The following is a 17,520-nucleotide window of genomic DNA, read 5'->3' as shown; positions in this document are numbered from 1 at the left end:
TGGAACCTATGGCCATTTTAGAAAACAGCTGACACAAAATGTCCTAGAGTAAAACCATGACAACAGACAAACAAATCATCTCAACGAATAGATCAAAAAACTTCCCACCTGACAAAGCACTTTAAGCTTCCTGATATAGCTGTGTTTTTTAATATTAAAAGTCCATACAAACTGATGCCAAAGATTAACATAATTAACACAGAATTTTAACTTGGGACATCAGTTTCTTTTTTAGAATAGAAAACTTCACAAAAATCCATGTTAAAAAATAAAAAGATTAATATATGCCGCAAAGGTTATAAACAGATGTGGAAAATAATAACATCAAAGCTGAATCAAGTATCTTAGACTTTCACCTATTTGAACCATAACTCTCAAGAACCAAGGGACAAGCAATTATTTTAGTGTCACCAGGGTCCATATTATAGTATTAGGTTAAGATGAATTTTATACTTTTATAAAATTTTGTGACTTTTTATTTCCAAATGTATTTTATACATATCTTTTTATTTTCACAACCTACAAGGCTACCAAAGCAAGGGATTTTTTTTTCTGATAATTGAGAACATCAAGATATAAAAGATCAACAAACTTGCTCACTGTCATAGTTAACACCGAAGGTGACTTATGGACTGCTAGTGTTAAGACCCTTTCCAAAATACTGGGTATATGACAGAATAAATTTCGGTATGTCTTAAAAGCACAGCTGCCTGGGCCGATTAATCACAATCTCCAGGGGAGGGGCCCATGCATCTACACTTTTTTAAAAGCTTTCTAGGCAATTCTTATGTCCACTGAAGTCTAAGAACCAATGCAGCAGATCACAGCACCAAGTGCAGGGGTGAAACTCTATCTCAGCTTAATCTCAGCCAGCCCACAGCAAGTCTTTTGAAATTAATTGGCCATGGTGCACTTGGCTCCTTTGTTAACAGTCATTGGTGCCAGTGGTGGTGAAAATGTAATGTGGTTTTTAAAGCCGCTAATCATAGCATGCCCTGAGTCCAAAATATGGAGTGGTTACTCAATAAAATCAAACCTTTCCTCAGCGGGTTATTATGATCATAGCACTTACAGCACATCAAGGATAATGAGGAGGGGAAAACCCCAAAGAATTTCACCACCTGATATATCCATTTTAGAAAAGGAAATGACTGACAAAATTAGGAATTCAGAAAAAAGTATTAATACAATGAGCTAGATGTTCATGTAATATGGATAGTACTCCAAGACACACCACCAAATTAAAAAAAAAAGTTGCAGTCCAACACATATATATGAAACCATTTATGACATATACACGCCTACATACAAAACAATATTTTGTCTATGGGTAAACAGAAAAGCATATGCAAAGGTTGAGAACTGTCTAATACAATAGCAACTAGCCACATAGGAACATTTAAATTTAAATTACTTCAAATTGAATACAATTAAAAATCAGTTCTCAGTCACACTAGTCACACTTTGAGTGCTAAATAGCCACCTGCAGCTAGTAGCTACTGGACTGGACGGCATAGATATAGGATATGTCCATCATCACAGAAAGCCCTATTGGATAGCATTGGTATAGCAAGATATAAACTCATAGGGTAGTGGTCTGGCTGGGGAGTGGGGGTTTAGACAAAGTTGAGAATAGGAGACAGAACAAGGATTAAAGAACTTTAGCCGTATCTATAAATTCTGCTTTTAAATTTTTTATTTTAAAGAAAAAGCACTTTTGAATTGATGGACAATTTAAAGATCATTAAAAATGAGAAAGATAAATCTTTATTAAGAGATATACAAAAATATATAGGAAGCCCAGAAAAGTTTTAAATATCCCACTGGGAGCTCTGGATTAGTGTGTATGGAGTATTAAAGATATTCCAAGGTTCTGAAAAGGAATACAAAAAAAAAAAGAGCCAAATATAGCTGATAAACCAAAGAGGTTAGGGTTTTAGTCCCCTTAAAATGGGTGAAGAGAATCAAATGACAAAAAGAAGACAGCCCCCAACTACAAACTAGAAATTCAATGGGCTATAAAGTAGTATCTGAAGGTATATTTAGTCGATAAGTACTTTAGAACTACACAGGCATTCTAGGGTAGTGGAAAGAGTGTAGGGTTGGGAGTTAAGCAGAGTTAAGATTTGAATCTCAGCTCTCCTTCTAGTTTAATGCTCTTAAAGAAGTTATTTAAACTCGCTGGTTCTCCATCTGCTCATCTGTCAAATGGGAAATACAGCTGTCCCTCAGTATACACTGGGGATTGGTTCCAGGACTGCCTGCATATAACCAAATCCGCACATACTCAAGTCTCACAGTTGGCTCTGTGGAACCCAAGGATACAAAAAGTCAGCCCTCCTCATACTAGGAGTTTTGTATCCTGTGAATATTGTATTTTCCATCTGTCTTTGGTTGAAAAAAGTCTATGTATAAGTGGAACTGTGCAGTTCAGACCCGTGTTGTTCAAGGGTCAACCACATTTAACTCAAAGCATTGTTGTGAGGAGTAAATGAGATGTGTGCAAATTGGCTAGCACAGTCCCTGGCACACAGCTACTAGCTGCTATCTGAGGAATTCTTACACTTATTGATCATTATTATTATTTTAAAATTTCAAAATAGACAAAAGTCAAGTCAAGACTGTCTTGATAAAATTTAAAATCTATTCTAAGACCAAGAACTAATTTTGTTCTTAAATGAAAAGCCCCAAAGTCATTCTTCTTTAAAACAGGAGCAGGATAAGAAATGTTGGTGATACCTATCTCAGAAGCCAAAAAAATCAACATACACATAGGGGAAAGAAACCTATTCTACTATGCTCTTCACATGTTCAAACTCATTAATCCTCATAAGTAGACACCATTATTACCCACATTTTATAGAGGAGGAAAGTGAGGCACAGGGATATTACATAAATTGTTTGTGGTTGCACAGTTAGAAAGTGGTTGAGCGAGGATGCAAATCCAAAAAGTCTACCACTAAGTCAATCCTATTAAGCACCACGCTATATATGTTCTGACAAATTATATCACCATATGTCTGGAAAATCTGCATGAAATAACCTAAGTGTACTGGCTGCAATAAATTAAATCGGCAAGATTATTAATATAAGATATAACCTGCATGCTAATAACACACAGTTAAAATACAATGGGAAAAATGTAATTCACAAAAGAGACAAAAAAATTAAATAACTGGCTATTAATTCAGCCCAGGATTCAACAGAATTAAAGAAAAAAAAAAAACCTATGATCCTGGACAGGAAAACTTCATTATAGTAGGGATAACATTACACCACTTAAGGTAATATACAGATTTGGTTGTATTCTAATCAGTCTGTGCCTTTATTCCTGCTGTCCCCACCCTTCCACCCAGAACCCCCAACCCCTTTCTCTCTGTGCTTCCTTTCCTTACTATTTGTCTGATGAAAAGCTACTCATCCTTTAAAATCTAGCTCTTAATGCTTCTTTAGGCATACTGACTTTAGGAAGCTCAGGTTACCACCCAACCACAATGTACCGTGAGAAAAATCTGTGTCACTAAAAGGCCATGTAGTGTTAAGAGCTATATGATCAGCATTTGGGAAGGCTGAGGGCACCAACTTCTCAACATTGCAAATGATTATTTGGTTATGGAACATTTATGGCTCACTGAACTACCGATCTGTTTTGAGTCTAAATAATGCTCTAGTAATAGATATTTAACACACAAACAAATGAATGAACAAACAAATGTTTACCCCAATATGGAAGAGGGCGCTAACAGGCTTGTGGTCACTGGTTTTCAGTTCCATGTGACTCCGATAATTAAGTTGATTAACATTTGTTCCTCTCCAAAGAATTCGGTCACACCAGGCTGGAACTCGACATTTTCCACTGAAAATAAAGAAATGAGTTATAAAGAAAACATACCACACAAGAACCCACCACACTGGTTTAGACCCAAGTTAGGCCCTCTTATTATATGCTCCCAAAGAACTGTGTACTTCTCTTTACCTACCGACTACCTTACCTACTATATTGCAAGCTCTGTGAAGGGACTACAGTCCCCACTGAACTCCTAGCGCCGAGCATGGTATCTGGTGCAAAGTTGGTGCTCAATGAATAGTTTATCTAATGAATAAATAAATAGTTCTCCTAAGATTAGGATTACATCTTCCACAATGTCACCACAGGGGAAAATATAATAGTACCTTCTTAAAATATCCTCAAAAGGTCAGGATGATATTCTGAACACTTCCTTTTCCTTTGCTCTATGAACTTCAATGACATTTCACAACAGATAGATAACTAATCAAGTCTAAAACTCCAATGCTCTACTCCTAGTCTGGGCTTAATCTCTGGAGAGGAATAACAGTAGAGATTTCTCCTTTAAGCCTGGACTTTTAGAGACCAGTCTAGCCTTCTTCTAATAGAGATTAACTAACATCTAAGCATGCAAGTCTGAGCAAATAGCCCATAGAATACCAAGGGTAGGGAGAAAAACCCTATTCATCATTCTATTAAAATAAGCAACACCTTGTACACCTGATCCAGGTGACACAAATATTTCTTATCAGTAGCTCTTCAGTTGATTCTCAAGTCAGGTGAGTGAAAGAAACAAGGCAAAGTGTACAAGATCTATCAGTGTCACTTTTCATTTGCTGACCAGCTCCCTCAGAGCACAGGAATACAAACAGACTACTCCCCACCCCAGTGCTCTCAGAGTCTGAAGCAGCTGAATATGCCCTGGGATTCTTTCTCTTTCCAGTTTCTGTGCTCAGCCAGGTAGGAAACCATAAGAAACAAACACATAGCAGGTAGAAGACAAATATTAATAGTTACCAAGAACTTAGTGACAGGAGCACTTTACTGGGGTGATTAGGAAATCGAAGGGCCTACTAGACAGTGGTTCTCAGTGTTCTCCAGCAGTGGCAGATGTGGGGTCTCAGCATCAATATTTTTAAAAGCTTCCCAAGAGATTCTAGTGTGTTCTCAGGATTGATAGCTACTGTGCTACAAGAACCTTTCATGGCTCTTTGCTTTCATCTTCTGTTATCCTGAGTAATAGTGAGAAGCAGTTTGGAAAAAAAGAGCCAGAACAGGGCAATAGGTAAGAAATAGGGGCGAGATCAGGAAGGCAAAAATCTAAGCAAGTCTGCTGAGGTGAGAGAAACAAGGCATTGCAGGCAGCTCATGAAACTTCAACAGCCCTGATGTATAAGTAGTACTTTCCTAAGATAGGCTCACCTTTGAGTATACATGAGGGAAAAACTCTTCTGTAATAGTACTGAGCCATTAGGTTTTCATATCTGCTTATGTCATGACCTAAAATTCCTAGCCCCTTATCAATCAATTTGGAAAGAAAGAAATAAGATCAAGCCTTAACCTATTCTGTGAGAAAGTTCTTATTACTTTACCTGGAATCCCATCGGTCTGTTTTAGAGTCATACTTATAAGTGGGGATAAACTTGATTTCCCCTTCATTGAAGTCGACAAAAGCTTTTTTCTGTGTGCGCTGAATATTTAGCTACAGATAGAAAAAAGCATCACATAAGCAGGGTAACACCATCTTAATATAACTGACAATCAAGTTGATTAGCCACTTTCCCATTTCTAAGTATCCAGTTCCATAGCCTTTTACAACTGTGAGAGTACACACATAAAATTTCTGTGCCTTATGAATTAAATCTCAGCATTCCTATAGCATCTAAACATACTATCAGATAGGATGTTCATTAATAGCACATTGCTAAGTTTTTTATTGCTACAGTGGCCAGGGATAAAATGGAAAAATGAAATCTGAATAATCATAAGTTCCTTGGAGCTGGGAGGGAATCACCCAGCACAATTTTGATTTAAAAACAAAAAAAGCACACAAATGTTGGATGGATAATTCCATAAACCAAAGTCAGTGAATAGTTACAAATTGTTTTGAAAGTTATCCTCACTGAAGTATTTTACCAGAGTTACATAAGACTCAGAATTTATTCCAACTGTACCCCTTTTGGAGGCAGGATAGAGAAAGAAAGAAATCAGCCAGCCAACCACAGTGTGAAGGTAGACACCGCCAAAAAAGGCTCACTCAAAAATAATTCTACTGCAAGATACTTGAATTCTGACTATGTCTGAGGGTCAAAAAGGCTCTCGTAAAGATTTAAAGACGTTCAAATCAAGTCAAAAGATTTTCTTTTAGCAGCCAGTATCCATGTTATAAAGTAAAAATTCGAGTCAAATGCCAGGTTCTGAGACCTGCCTCAAATATAGGTTCCTATCGGGTTTTATATAAATGTTATAGAATCAAAATTTTTCCAAAAGTTTTAACATCAACAGCTATATACCAGCTTGCTCCAACTTATCAACCAGTTCCCATTATCCCATAGCCTATGCTCTTCATCCCAGACAGACTTCTTTTCTGTGCTTCCCAATCCCCCTCGCAGGGCCTCCCTTTTTTACCTCCAAGCTGTTGCTCAGCCTGCCAAATAATCATAGAACAGTTTTCCCTGTTCCATCTGCCAAACCACATCAACATAGCAGAAAAGGCCCACTTCCTCCAGGAAGTGTTCTCCAATTAACCCCACCCATTCACCAATTCATTTATACAAGTCTCTGAAATCTCTTCTTGATGAAGACTTACTGAATGTTATATTTATTTTTATCACTAATGTTATCTCACCTCCTCCCATCCAAGCACTTAACAAAAGCACTATAAATCTTGTGTGTAGTCAATGCATCACTAGTCATACTGTTTTCACAAGACAATAAGACGTTTCTATTCCTTCCTAGAGTAAGACATGCCTCCCACATGTCTACCTCATAACCCTAACAATCTCATCTGCTTATCTAGGAAAGTTCCTATAAAACAAAACTTTACTTACCTGGTCAAATTTCAAGAGTCTCTGAAGGTCATTCTTACTAATAAGACTTTTCACCTCATTGGCATCAGGCATGCAAAGTCTATAATTCAAATCTCCCAACCAAATGACAACGCTGAGGATCAAGAAATACATGAACAGAAGTAGCAGTAATTAGCATAAGAACAGTGAGAAAAGGATAAAGAGAAGAATAGGTAGATTATTGATAAGGGTTCATTCGTCACTATCTGACAAGGGTTTTAAAGCTGTGACTAACCCTTTTGGGGCAAGTTTTATCAACACCTGAGAGAAACAATGGAATATAAAATAGGTGGGAGAATAGGTACTCCATACATGAAGAATGAAAACAGGAAACGCAATATATGTATGGGATTCAGAAGCCAAGCAGTTAATGGACTGAGAAGCATGCAGTTTATTTGCTGGACTAGCTTCAAAATTTTGCCTGGCTGCTTGCCAGGTCTCTAGGGAAAGAGAATCTGAACGTTTTCTGCCTCTCAGAGCCCAGAGGTTCTGCAGGCTCTTCGCTAAGGTCTGCATGCTCTGCACAGCAACTCTCCCAGGTAGGGCCCACTAGGCAAAGTAGGTTCAGGGCTCACCAGTGTAGCCAATCTGCCTGTCTACCCTTGCCCAAAATCTGTAGTCCAAGTTCCAGGCAGGAAGAGCCTGGCATGTTGGGATCCTCATCTCCTAATCATAGCAACAGGCACCTAAATATGCTAAGAGCCCCACAAAGGAAGACCCTGAAATTACCACATCAAAATGGATTCTCCTTTGAGCTATCTCAAGTTCCCAGTGAGTCACTCTGCCATTCTCAAATGCAACATGAAATTTGTGGAATCCTAGGGACATAAATTTATGGAATTTCAGGGCAACTTCATGACCATAAATTTCAAGGCCTTGACTTCACCACTGTGAAACAGAATTCCACATGTTCCTAATCGTTGAGACAACATGGAAATAGTCCAATATCCCTACTCTTTCCTCAATTACCCTACTCTCTATTGATTCTAGTACCCCTAAATTATCTGTTGCTTTCCTACTAATTCTCATCTCAAACCACTTATTCCAAATCGACCTCTCAGAATTTCAATGACTAATATTACTTTCTTTACAACTAATCATTTTCTACCACCACTCAATCCATCCTCAACAGATTTCTGCTTCTATCCTTATTAAGTCCCATTCTTCACTGACCTCTCTTTGCTACCCCTATTTGTAATAAGCACAGCCATTAAAAGGAATAATGCAGATCTATATATACTGGTTTGGAAAGAGATCCACAATAAATAGGATAATAGAGTCCTATGCAAGTGCGTGTTTGTATGTGCATAGAGAAAAGTCTAGAACAGCACTGTTCAATAGAATTCTTATACATAATGCACATTAATATAATTTGAAATTTTCTAGTAGCTGAGTTTAAAAAGTAAAAACAAGTGAAAGTAACTAACAATAAATTTCATTTTAACCAATATATCCAAATTATTATCATTTCAACATGTATTCAATATTTTAAAAATTGAGATATTTTACATTTTTCCCTATTAAGTCTTTGAAATTCAGTATATAGCTTATGAGTACAGCATATCTCAATTTGGACTAATCACTTTCGAGTACCCAATAGCCACATATGGCTGCTGGCTGTCATACTGAACAGCACAGACCTAGAAGGATACAAACCCTACTGCTAAGAATGGTTTCCTTTGGAGAGAGAGACTGGCTGGGGAGAGCAGAGGATAAGAAATGAGGGATTTTTACTTTTAATTTTATCTTTTATTACATTTACAATGAACATTTCTATTATATAATAAAAAACAACAAAAACTGACTCCAACTGACAGACCCCTGCAGCATTATTCTAGATGCCCTACTAATACAACCAACCTTTCCTCTGATGTCAAATCTAATTTCTCAGCCTCAATGAGTCTGCTATTTCTCAAAAACTCTCTCTTCTTTGTGACCCCAATACCTAACTGATAATCTTTCACTCTTTGAAGCTCTATAGTTTCTCAACATATTCACTCTCTTCACTATTCAAACTCTCCTGTAGCCACTATTCAAAGGCTACAAGAGAGTTAACCACTCACTCATGTTTCATGATGTTCAGTTGCGGGAGGGTCTGATTTGGGACCACAAAACTCATTCTTGCACAGATGTCCTTATAATCTTGATTCCTTCTCTCAAAGTCCTCCACGTGGGCAGCCAGGTGGGAATTGACAATACAAAAGGTAGTGTTGTGAAATACAAATCTCACAGCTACCCCACCTTTGTTTCCCTGTTAGCAAGAATAATTATTCACAGTTAGTACATACAACTGGAATTGAACTTCACATGGACAAAAATTATAGTCAAGTTCATTTCCAAAGTAACTCACCATTTTCCCCATGACTCCAGTTCCAACTGTTTCTGTAGCAATATCACGGATATGTCGATACTGATCCTTTCTGGCAAATATAAGGAGCATCATCCCAACAAGACGGACTAGTTGAACCTATGAGTTCCGGGGAGTTATAAAAGGTTAATGTTAATACCACTCTTTGTCACATATCTAACTTCCTACAATGAATTTTCCATCAAGATGACATATCGATGCCCAAATCTGAATCCACATTTCCCTGTGGAGCCCATAAAACAGAAACCAAAATTCTCTGGGGAAGCTCTAATTTGGCTCTGACCAATAAGAATTAAAAGTCTTGAGGGACAGTGAGTATACTCAGCTCTAAACCCATTCTTTTAATCACTTTTTAATCACTATTAAAAGTTCAAATAATAAAGCCACTATCCTGGCTTGTTCTTCCCACCTCTCTTTTGTAGTTTCTGATTTCTAATTTTCTAAGAAATTTAAATCTATAAACTAGCAATCCTTTTTACTTCGATTATTTTTAACCTGTGAATTACAGCTAGAAATGTCTGAGATATGTATTAGTCAGGGACCTATATGAAAGAAATAATATCATCAGGAGTTTTATTACCTATATAAAAATGTTAGAAGATGTAGAGAAAAATTACCCAGATTACTCCTTTTAGAGAGCGTACTATGGTAGCCTTGTAATTAAAATAACTCTTCTGGTAGCTGAATGCTTCTACCACATGCCTTCTAAAGACAAACAAATTGGCCCACCTTGCTAAAGTCAACTCTGCTCTCGACTTATAACCAAGTTTAGAACTCGTTTAAATTCTACACCACTGGTATTCTTGCTCTGATTCCAAAGCATACCCTATGCATCCACATGCTTCATACCGCTTTTCTATAAAGCATTCAATTCTGACCATGTCAGTGAGCAATTTCAATCTTAAATTTTTATTGCATGGCTACCTCGTATGTAATTATTTTGAGCTAATTATTGATAAGAGAACAATAAAATTCCTTTTTTTTTCCTCCTAAAAGCTATCTAAGAAATGAAAATATAGGATCAGAAAGTTTAGGGCAATTTTTTTTCTAGGAAATATAGATGAAGGATTAGTTTACCTTATCCCTGTATTACACACAGGGAAGAATTCAATTAAACCATTCTTTTGGACCAAGTTATAGATAATGGAATAACTCCTAGTGAGTCCTATTTAGTCATATACTTAAAAAGATAATTAAATGCGGCTTACCTTCTTATACTTGGCTTTGGAATGCAAACCTCTCTCTACAGCCATGGACCACTCTTGTTCCTTCATTGATTCAAAGTAGAAAAAGGCTTCTGTGCTCAAGTCCAGCTCTTGGAATCTGTGGAAAAAAAGGATGTGAGATCTATACATGTCACATAATTATCTTTGGCTACCTACCTCCTGTCCCATTTGCCAGGACATTAGACAAAGAAAAGAATGGGAGAGAGAGAGATTTTATAGAACTGCTCTGTTTACCCAGGTTATAAGTAAGGACGAGTAGCTTTCTTTTCTAAAGAATCCCCACCAGCATATTCATAGGCTATGCAAAAACCAAACCAAAAAACCTCCCAGTAACAGTAGATGGAGCTTTGCTCTTATATCCTAGGAATAGTCACTGTTAGAATTGACCCTGAGTCTCAGTTTCTATAAAGAATACAATTTTCTATGGGTTTCAAGAAAATTAGGTGCTTCCTTACACCTTTTTAGGCAGCTCTTCATTTCTGATCTCACAAATTTGATCCACAAGTTAACTCCCACATATAATCTACGGTAGGTTTTTACCAAATCGTTTTTTTAAAAAAGGAAGGCAAAACATCATGTACACTAATACCAAACATATAGCCAAAAGGAAATTCCATAAGTGTTCTTTACCCAATGCAGTAGATATCAGGAGGATTTGGATCACAGTTCAGCCAAGGTTCCAACCCGCTATCTGGAGACTGGCCGTTCACGTTCCAAGTTCCAACAAAAAATCTAATACATAATACCAAAAAATAATTTGAAAACAAAGATCAAGTATAAACCAAAAGAAGGCCTCTCTTGTCACTTTTACACAAGTGTATGTTCACAATATGCTAACATAATTCCTCAAAATGTTTTGCCACACACATAAGAAACATCTAAAACACAAAGGCAGTAGGCTTATTTTCTCTAAATTTTACATTAAGTGAAACTACAGAAAGAAATGAAGTCTCTATTTAAAAAAAATGCAAAGTTAATTGCTCTACCATATTTCCTTTCAGTTAAACTCCATCCAAACTCATACTTGAAGGGAGAGCTTATGGTTGGGAAAGAGGTATCACTGTGCTGTAAGCTAGTCTAATATGAATAAATGTTCTATAAGGGGCTATAGTTGAATCCAAAAATTCACTTCCCGAAGGATTACAAGGACATCTGTGTAGGAAATTCTGATGAGACAGATATACTATTAAGGGGAAAAGCAGAAGGGAAAACTCATGACTGTCTTAACTGTTTACACACAAATATAAGCATCACGGGGAATATGAGGATCTGGAGGTTTTAGTATAGGTATATAGCTATGATTGAATTAAAATAAATGAGGCATGACGGGATAGCAGATGGGACTGCAATATTGGATTAGAAGGGTACATTCTGTTCATGAATAACAAAGAAAGGTATTGTTGCTTCGTATGTTGGAGATACATGCCATGCCACATCACGCCTCACATATGGCACACACACCAGGTCCAGAAAAGAGGATGCCAACAAGTAAAGGTGAAATAAAAATAATACAGAAGAAAGAATCTAAAACAGACCTCTCAATCAAGAGGATTGGGTGAAATTTTCTTTAGTTAAATTTCCAAAGTAAGTTGAGAGCTAGTAGTAATGGTAGTAATGGTGGACTTTAATTTTCTAATATTGGCTGAAAAGATTCTCAGCAGTCCAGAGACACAAACACACTTTCTTATGGAATGTGCTAGGGGACAATTCTCTAGTATATGTGAAGTTGATTTGGTTCTTTAAGACTGGATATGAATATTAGTAGACATGGTATTATCAGCACTTAAAAAATTCAAGGGAAATTGTAGCACCTGTCTTATTTCAGATATGCATGTTACTGAACGGTTTTAGAGACAGGGGTTTGAATCAGATAACTATTCCTTTTTATCATGCTTTGATTCATGGTTAAGCTAATATCTTAAATATCAAAAGCCCTTTGTCTGCTATACCTACTAACTTTTAGACTCAGTAAGGAGAAGAGAGACTAACCTGAAAGTCTGAATGTTGACATATTCTTTCTCTCGCTTTGCCAGGATATGTTTGATGAGACCCTCCCGCTGCCCAGACTGGGTATTTGGTACAAAGAGCTTCCGCATGGTGTTGGTCACTTTGGGCTGTTCCTTGTTAGAAGCTTCTTTTTCACGTGGAAGCCTGGAAAATAAATGAGAAACTCAAAAGTAAAACTGCCTAAAATATAATTCTCTTACAGAGGAAATGTTTTGACATAGGACTTACATTCTATTCACTGAAGAGGGTGGAGGTGGAGGTTCCCGATGAATCCCTGTAGGCTGATTTTGTGAATTTATTTTCTTGTCCAAATTCATCGACGAAAAATTGTCCTCAAACGCAAGAAGGCCTGAAAGACACAGGACCCAAAGTCAAAGGGAGAAAAAAACTAACATCCAACATATCCAGGGTAGATAGGGCATTGATTCGATCATGATTTGATCAGTGGCATCACTAAACACTAAACAGAAAGGTGCTATAAGGGTAGGAATTACTTAGAATGGGATTTGAAGAAGCATATCCATCCCTGAAGCATTGATAAACTAAATAGAACAATAGAAATTTATGGTAATCTGGAACCTGAATAATAATGAGTAACATTTCTTGAATTATATCATTATCTCACTTAATCATCATAAAAACCCCATGGGGTAGGTACTATTATTAATAAAATTCTTCCAAGTTACAGAAAATGGAGATTAAGGGTTGTTGAGTAACTGACAAAGGTCATATAAATAGCAAAGCCCTAGACTTGGGATTCAAACCCAGGCTGTCTGGCTTTGGAGCCTGTAGATCTTAATACTCTGATAAATTGGCTCCTGAAGAGCTACCATGCCACAGAAAGGATTAAGAGTAAACACTGGCCAGTGGGCATGGACTTGATAAAACCACTCTGCAGGAAAATGTGTCTAATGTTGACTTTAATCCTCATCATTGCATCTGGTCTGATAAAATCTACTGACTCTGCAATGATCATAGCAACCAGGGAACCAGCAACCTTTCAGTACCTGAAAAAACAGAAGGTTGGTCCTCAGTGTCTAATTTCTGGTACCAGCTAGATGAGTCCTTTTGCTCTGGAACAAGAAGTTGTGACTGAGCTGGAGAGATAAGGGTCATGGTCAGAAACTGGGGAGCCCTTAATTGAGTGGAATTTACCATAACCAAAAACCATTCTTTCGACACTCCTTAAATGCAGGGGCCAGCACCAATTCCGAATGCATGGAGGAGACTAAGGAAATAAGTGCAGCTCAGAGGGTCATCTGGAAACAGGAAAATTATACTCCACGGTAAGCTGTGCTTGAAAATTCTGGAAACTGGCTCAGTGTCCTTAAAGCTGCGTAGATTTGTTCCCTGACCTATTCCTGTGTTCATTCTTGAAGAAAAAAAAATCAGCCATTAGGGCTCAAAGGGTGAAGTACTTTGCTAATGGCTACTTTCCTCTGTATCAGCATGTCAGAATTTCACTCCCATTGAAATAGTAGAAAGAAAATCGCTGAGTCTTGAGTTACCTTCCTGAGCAGCAAGGACCTCTGAGAGGAACTTTGAACAGTGTTCCTCATCAGGGATTTCAAAGCGGCGCTCTCTGGTCCAGTCCCCCTGAACTCGAATTTTGCAGCCACCTAAAAAGAATTGAAATTCATACACATACAGCTATGGGATACAATGTTTTATTGGGGTCATATTCTCAACTTATCAGGTTAATAGGCAAAAGAACAGATCACAAATATTCCAGACTTCTAATGTAGGAAGCACATGTATAAGATTAAGGGAGTCGCTGGAGGGGGTGATGCAGAGAGGGAACCCTAATGGAAGTGAGTACTCCTAGGGCTGATGAACTGTGTCAATGATCAGCCCAATCTAGGGGTATGATACATACAAACATAATAGCTTCTTGCGTTCCGATCTCTCTCTCAGATATTAATGCAGGGACTTTTTAGCAAAAGTTAAATTCCTCAATCACCTTCCTCCCATCCTTTAGCTAAAAATTCCTACCATTTCAAATTCAGATCATACAGTAAGAGTATCTGAAGTGTGGAGAAAATAAAGGAAGTAGGATTGTCTATTCATAGGCACAGATTCAATTAAATTTACAAACTAATTATAAAAGAATAGTGAGATTGGTTCAAAGTATTTCAAAAAGAATCACCTACACTTTGTTACCTCAAGTGAAAAATGTATGTCTTGAATAAACTTACAAAACCAATATAATGACCTAGGTCCAGGACTGGTTTGGTTCAAATATAGCCAACTGGAAAATAGCAGAATTAGAAGCAAAGTTATCTAGGACTTTAATTTCTTATGTGTATAACATACTGTTCTCTCCTTTTCTGATGCCCTATAGTTATAATCTGTATCAACTGTTTGGATATGGTGATCCAGGAAACATACGTACTTGTTTATATTCTTATTCTAAGTGATTTATTACATGTTGTTTTCTTATGCCCCTGGAAACTATAAGCTCCTTAAAGGCAAGAGGAAGGCTGCATATACAGGTTACCCAACACTTTCCATGGTCTAGGGTGACCAACTGTTCTGGGATTGTCTGGGACTGAGGGACTTCCTAGGACTCAGGGTCTTCAATGCTAAGACTGAGAAAGTCCAAGGCAAATTGGGCTGGTTGGTCACTCTACTGGTGATAATGACATCAGATTTCACAGGCAGAAGGCATTTAATAAATGTTGAACTGCACTCTTTCACACTTGTAAATAACAAAGAAATGAGAAAATGAAATGAAAATCCAGTTTCTTATGGTAGAAATCCACTTCTGAACCTTTGGCTCTCTTTTTGTCCTCTGTATTTCCTGTCGTTTCTATCTTTGTAGAATGATTAAAAAAAAGAAAACAAAATTATTTCTCAGAGTAAGAGATAAAAATGGAGGAAAAAATGTGAAAGAAGTGAACTAGAGATAAAATTAATGAGGGTGCCACTGTAAGGAGGAACAAAATGAAGGTAGAATGAATAAAGTGTCAATTAGGAGCAGCCTTGAAGATAGATACAGGAAAAATGCCTTCGGGAACTAGTAAGTCCTCCCTTTCTCATATTAAAAGTAATTTAAAAAATAGCAGTTCCTATCTGACAGAAATTTAGAACAAGAACACATATTTTTTCTCTCCCACAATTCTTGAAAGATATGTTTTAGCAAATATGTAACTGATTTAACAGCCAGAAGATTCCAGAAATTGCTTACAAAATAATACTGGATGTTCTCTCGCCATGTTGCTTGGAAAAGAGAATAAATGATCCCATGACAGTCTTCTACTATTCTTCTCCCTTCTAAAACCCTCTGAACCTCTGTGATCTTCAATATTCCTATATCCTCAACTTTATCTAAATATTCCCTACACTTCTCAGTAGTTCTCAACTATGGATGCACTGAAATTACCAGAGGCACTTTAAAAAACTACTGACACCTGGGTCCCACCCAGGACAATTAAAACAGGATCTCTGGAGGTAAATTCCAGGCACTGGTAGTTTTTAAAATATTCCTCAGGCAATTCTACAATGCGTCCAGATTAAAAATCAGAGTCAAATGCAAACTGGCTGGTCCCTGAGGGGGGTACTTCCCCTGAATAAGAAATAGTCCTCTTAATGCTATGGTCTGTAACCCCCTGTGTGGCCTGTTAGGAAATGGGCCTCGCATCACCACCTGAGCTCTGCCCCCCAAACCCCCATCCCCAGTCCGTGGAAAAATTGTCTGCCATGAAACTTGCCAGTGATGCCAAAAAGGTTGGGGACTGCTGTCTTAATGGAAGCTGTTTATACTCTCTCACACCTGATGCAATTTGGGTTGTGTCCTATTTGTCCTAATACCACCTCCAGACCATTCCGTATCCTCCTCCCTCAGGAAAAATCCCTTCTTCTTTGAGGCTCACCCATTGGGCTATACTATCTTCTTCCCTTTATTCATCTATGAGATCATCCACCACCCTCTCGGTAAACCTCAGAATCCAGGATTCAACACCTGACTCACAAGACTTCCATTCTACTCAAACTTTTGCCATTATTTTGGGTCCCTTTAAAATTAGCACAGAAAATCCAGTCACCACCTTCCCCTCCAGCTCAGCCACCACTCCCTCAGTTCCCACTGGACTCTCTGTTATACCTTGGGCTTTTCCATCATAGACATACCACCACCTCATAAACCTCTAATTCAAACATCCCACTCTGACCTGTTATTCCTTGTGACTTACTTGCTCATCATCCCCACTGTAATTGTTCTTTGACCTCACGGGACTTCCAGCCCATTCCTCTTTCTCACTATCCATCAGCTCCCTCCTGCTTTCATTTCCTATTTATGAAACAGTTGCCATCAGTACACTCTTGCAAAAACCCAGAGCTGCCTTACCTCTGTTCTTCCACAGCACCTACCTGGCTAAATTCCAACCCTCAGGAATCCAGCTGATTGCCTTCTCTGTACTTATACCCGAGCAACCAGAAGGGGTAAAAATACACACACACACAGATTGCTATCATTATAAATTCTTGATTGCCAACCTCGACTGGGTCTTCTATCATAGGAAGCAATCTAACTTTCCACAGTCAACTAGTCCCCTACTACTACCTGAAACAACTATTAATTATTTTACACCTTCTCATTTATTGTTCAACTTTGGATACCCTTCTTCTCAAGCCCTCTCATTCCAAGCAGAATGCTTCACCTCATACTTCATGGAAACCTACCTATATTTGTACTCATCTCCTCCTTTCCCTTCTGATACAGGAAGAAGATTTCTCCTATCAAAGTCACCTTCACTTTGAATTACAACCCCTCCAATCCTCTACAGAATCTTATACTCACAACCATTCCCTAGACATATCCCAATATCTTTAACCTTTCCCTTTCACTGGCTCCTCTCCATTATCATGAAATCGTGTTATGTCCTTCCCATCTGAAAAACAAAAACCTTCCTGGACCTCATATTTCCCTTCAACTCTAGTCCATCTCTATATTCTATATTCTCTCTATATAATAGATCAAATAAGGAAGAACAATATAGCCATCTCCATAAATACTGAAAAGATATTTTATAAAATACAGTGTATATTCATGACTTTAAAAAATAC

General features: G+C 37.7%; 1 protein-coding gene across 1 annotated transcript in view; it reads right to left on the bottom strand.

The window, feature by feature from the left end:
* Positions 1–17,520, bottom strand: part of OCRL (oculocerebrorenal syndrome of Lowe) — a 41,639-nt gene that overhangs the window by 19,007 nt on the left and 5,112 nt on the right. Inside the window, exons 3-13 of the mRNA XM_012653471.1 lie at positions 13,965–14,075; positions 13,464–13,553; positions 12,685–12,805; positions 12,439–12,600; positions 11,080–11,181; positions 10,432–10,546; positions 9,206–9,322; positions 8,919–9,106; positions 6,838–6,949; positions 5,380–5,489; positions 3,721–3,856 (exon numbers count right to left, since the gene is read on the bottom strand). Coding sequence (XP_012508925.1) covers positions 3,721–3,856; positions 5,380–5,489; positions 6,838–6,949; positions 8,919–9,106; positions 9,206–9,322; positions 10,432–10,546; positions 11,080–11,181; positions 12,439–12,600; positions 12,685–12,773 — 1,131 coding nt within the window. The 5' untranslated portion in view covers positions 12,774–12,805; positions 13,464–13,553; positions 13,965–14,075. The remainder of the gene's footprint in view (positions 1–3,720; positions 3,857–5,379; positions 5,490–6,837; positions 6,950–8,918; positions 9,107–9,205; positions 9,323–10,431; positions 10,547–11,079; positions 11,182–12,438; positions 12,601–12,684; positions 12,806–13,463; positions 13,554–13,964; positions 14,076–17,520) is intronic.

Source organism: Propithecus coquereli, unplaced genomic scaffold (assembly GCF_000956105.1).
Source record: "Propithecus coquereli isolate 6110/MARCELLA unplaced genomic scaffold, Pcoq_1.0 Scaffold42, whole genome shotgun sequence".
Lineage (NCBI taxonomy): Eukaryota > Metazoa > Chordata > Mammalia > Primates > Indriidae > Propithecus > Propithecus coquereli.
Note: the sequence above shows the minus strand (reverse complement) of the source record. Positions and strands in the feature narration are given on the sequence as shown.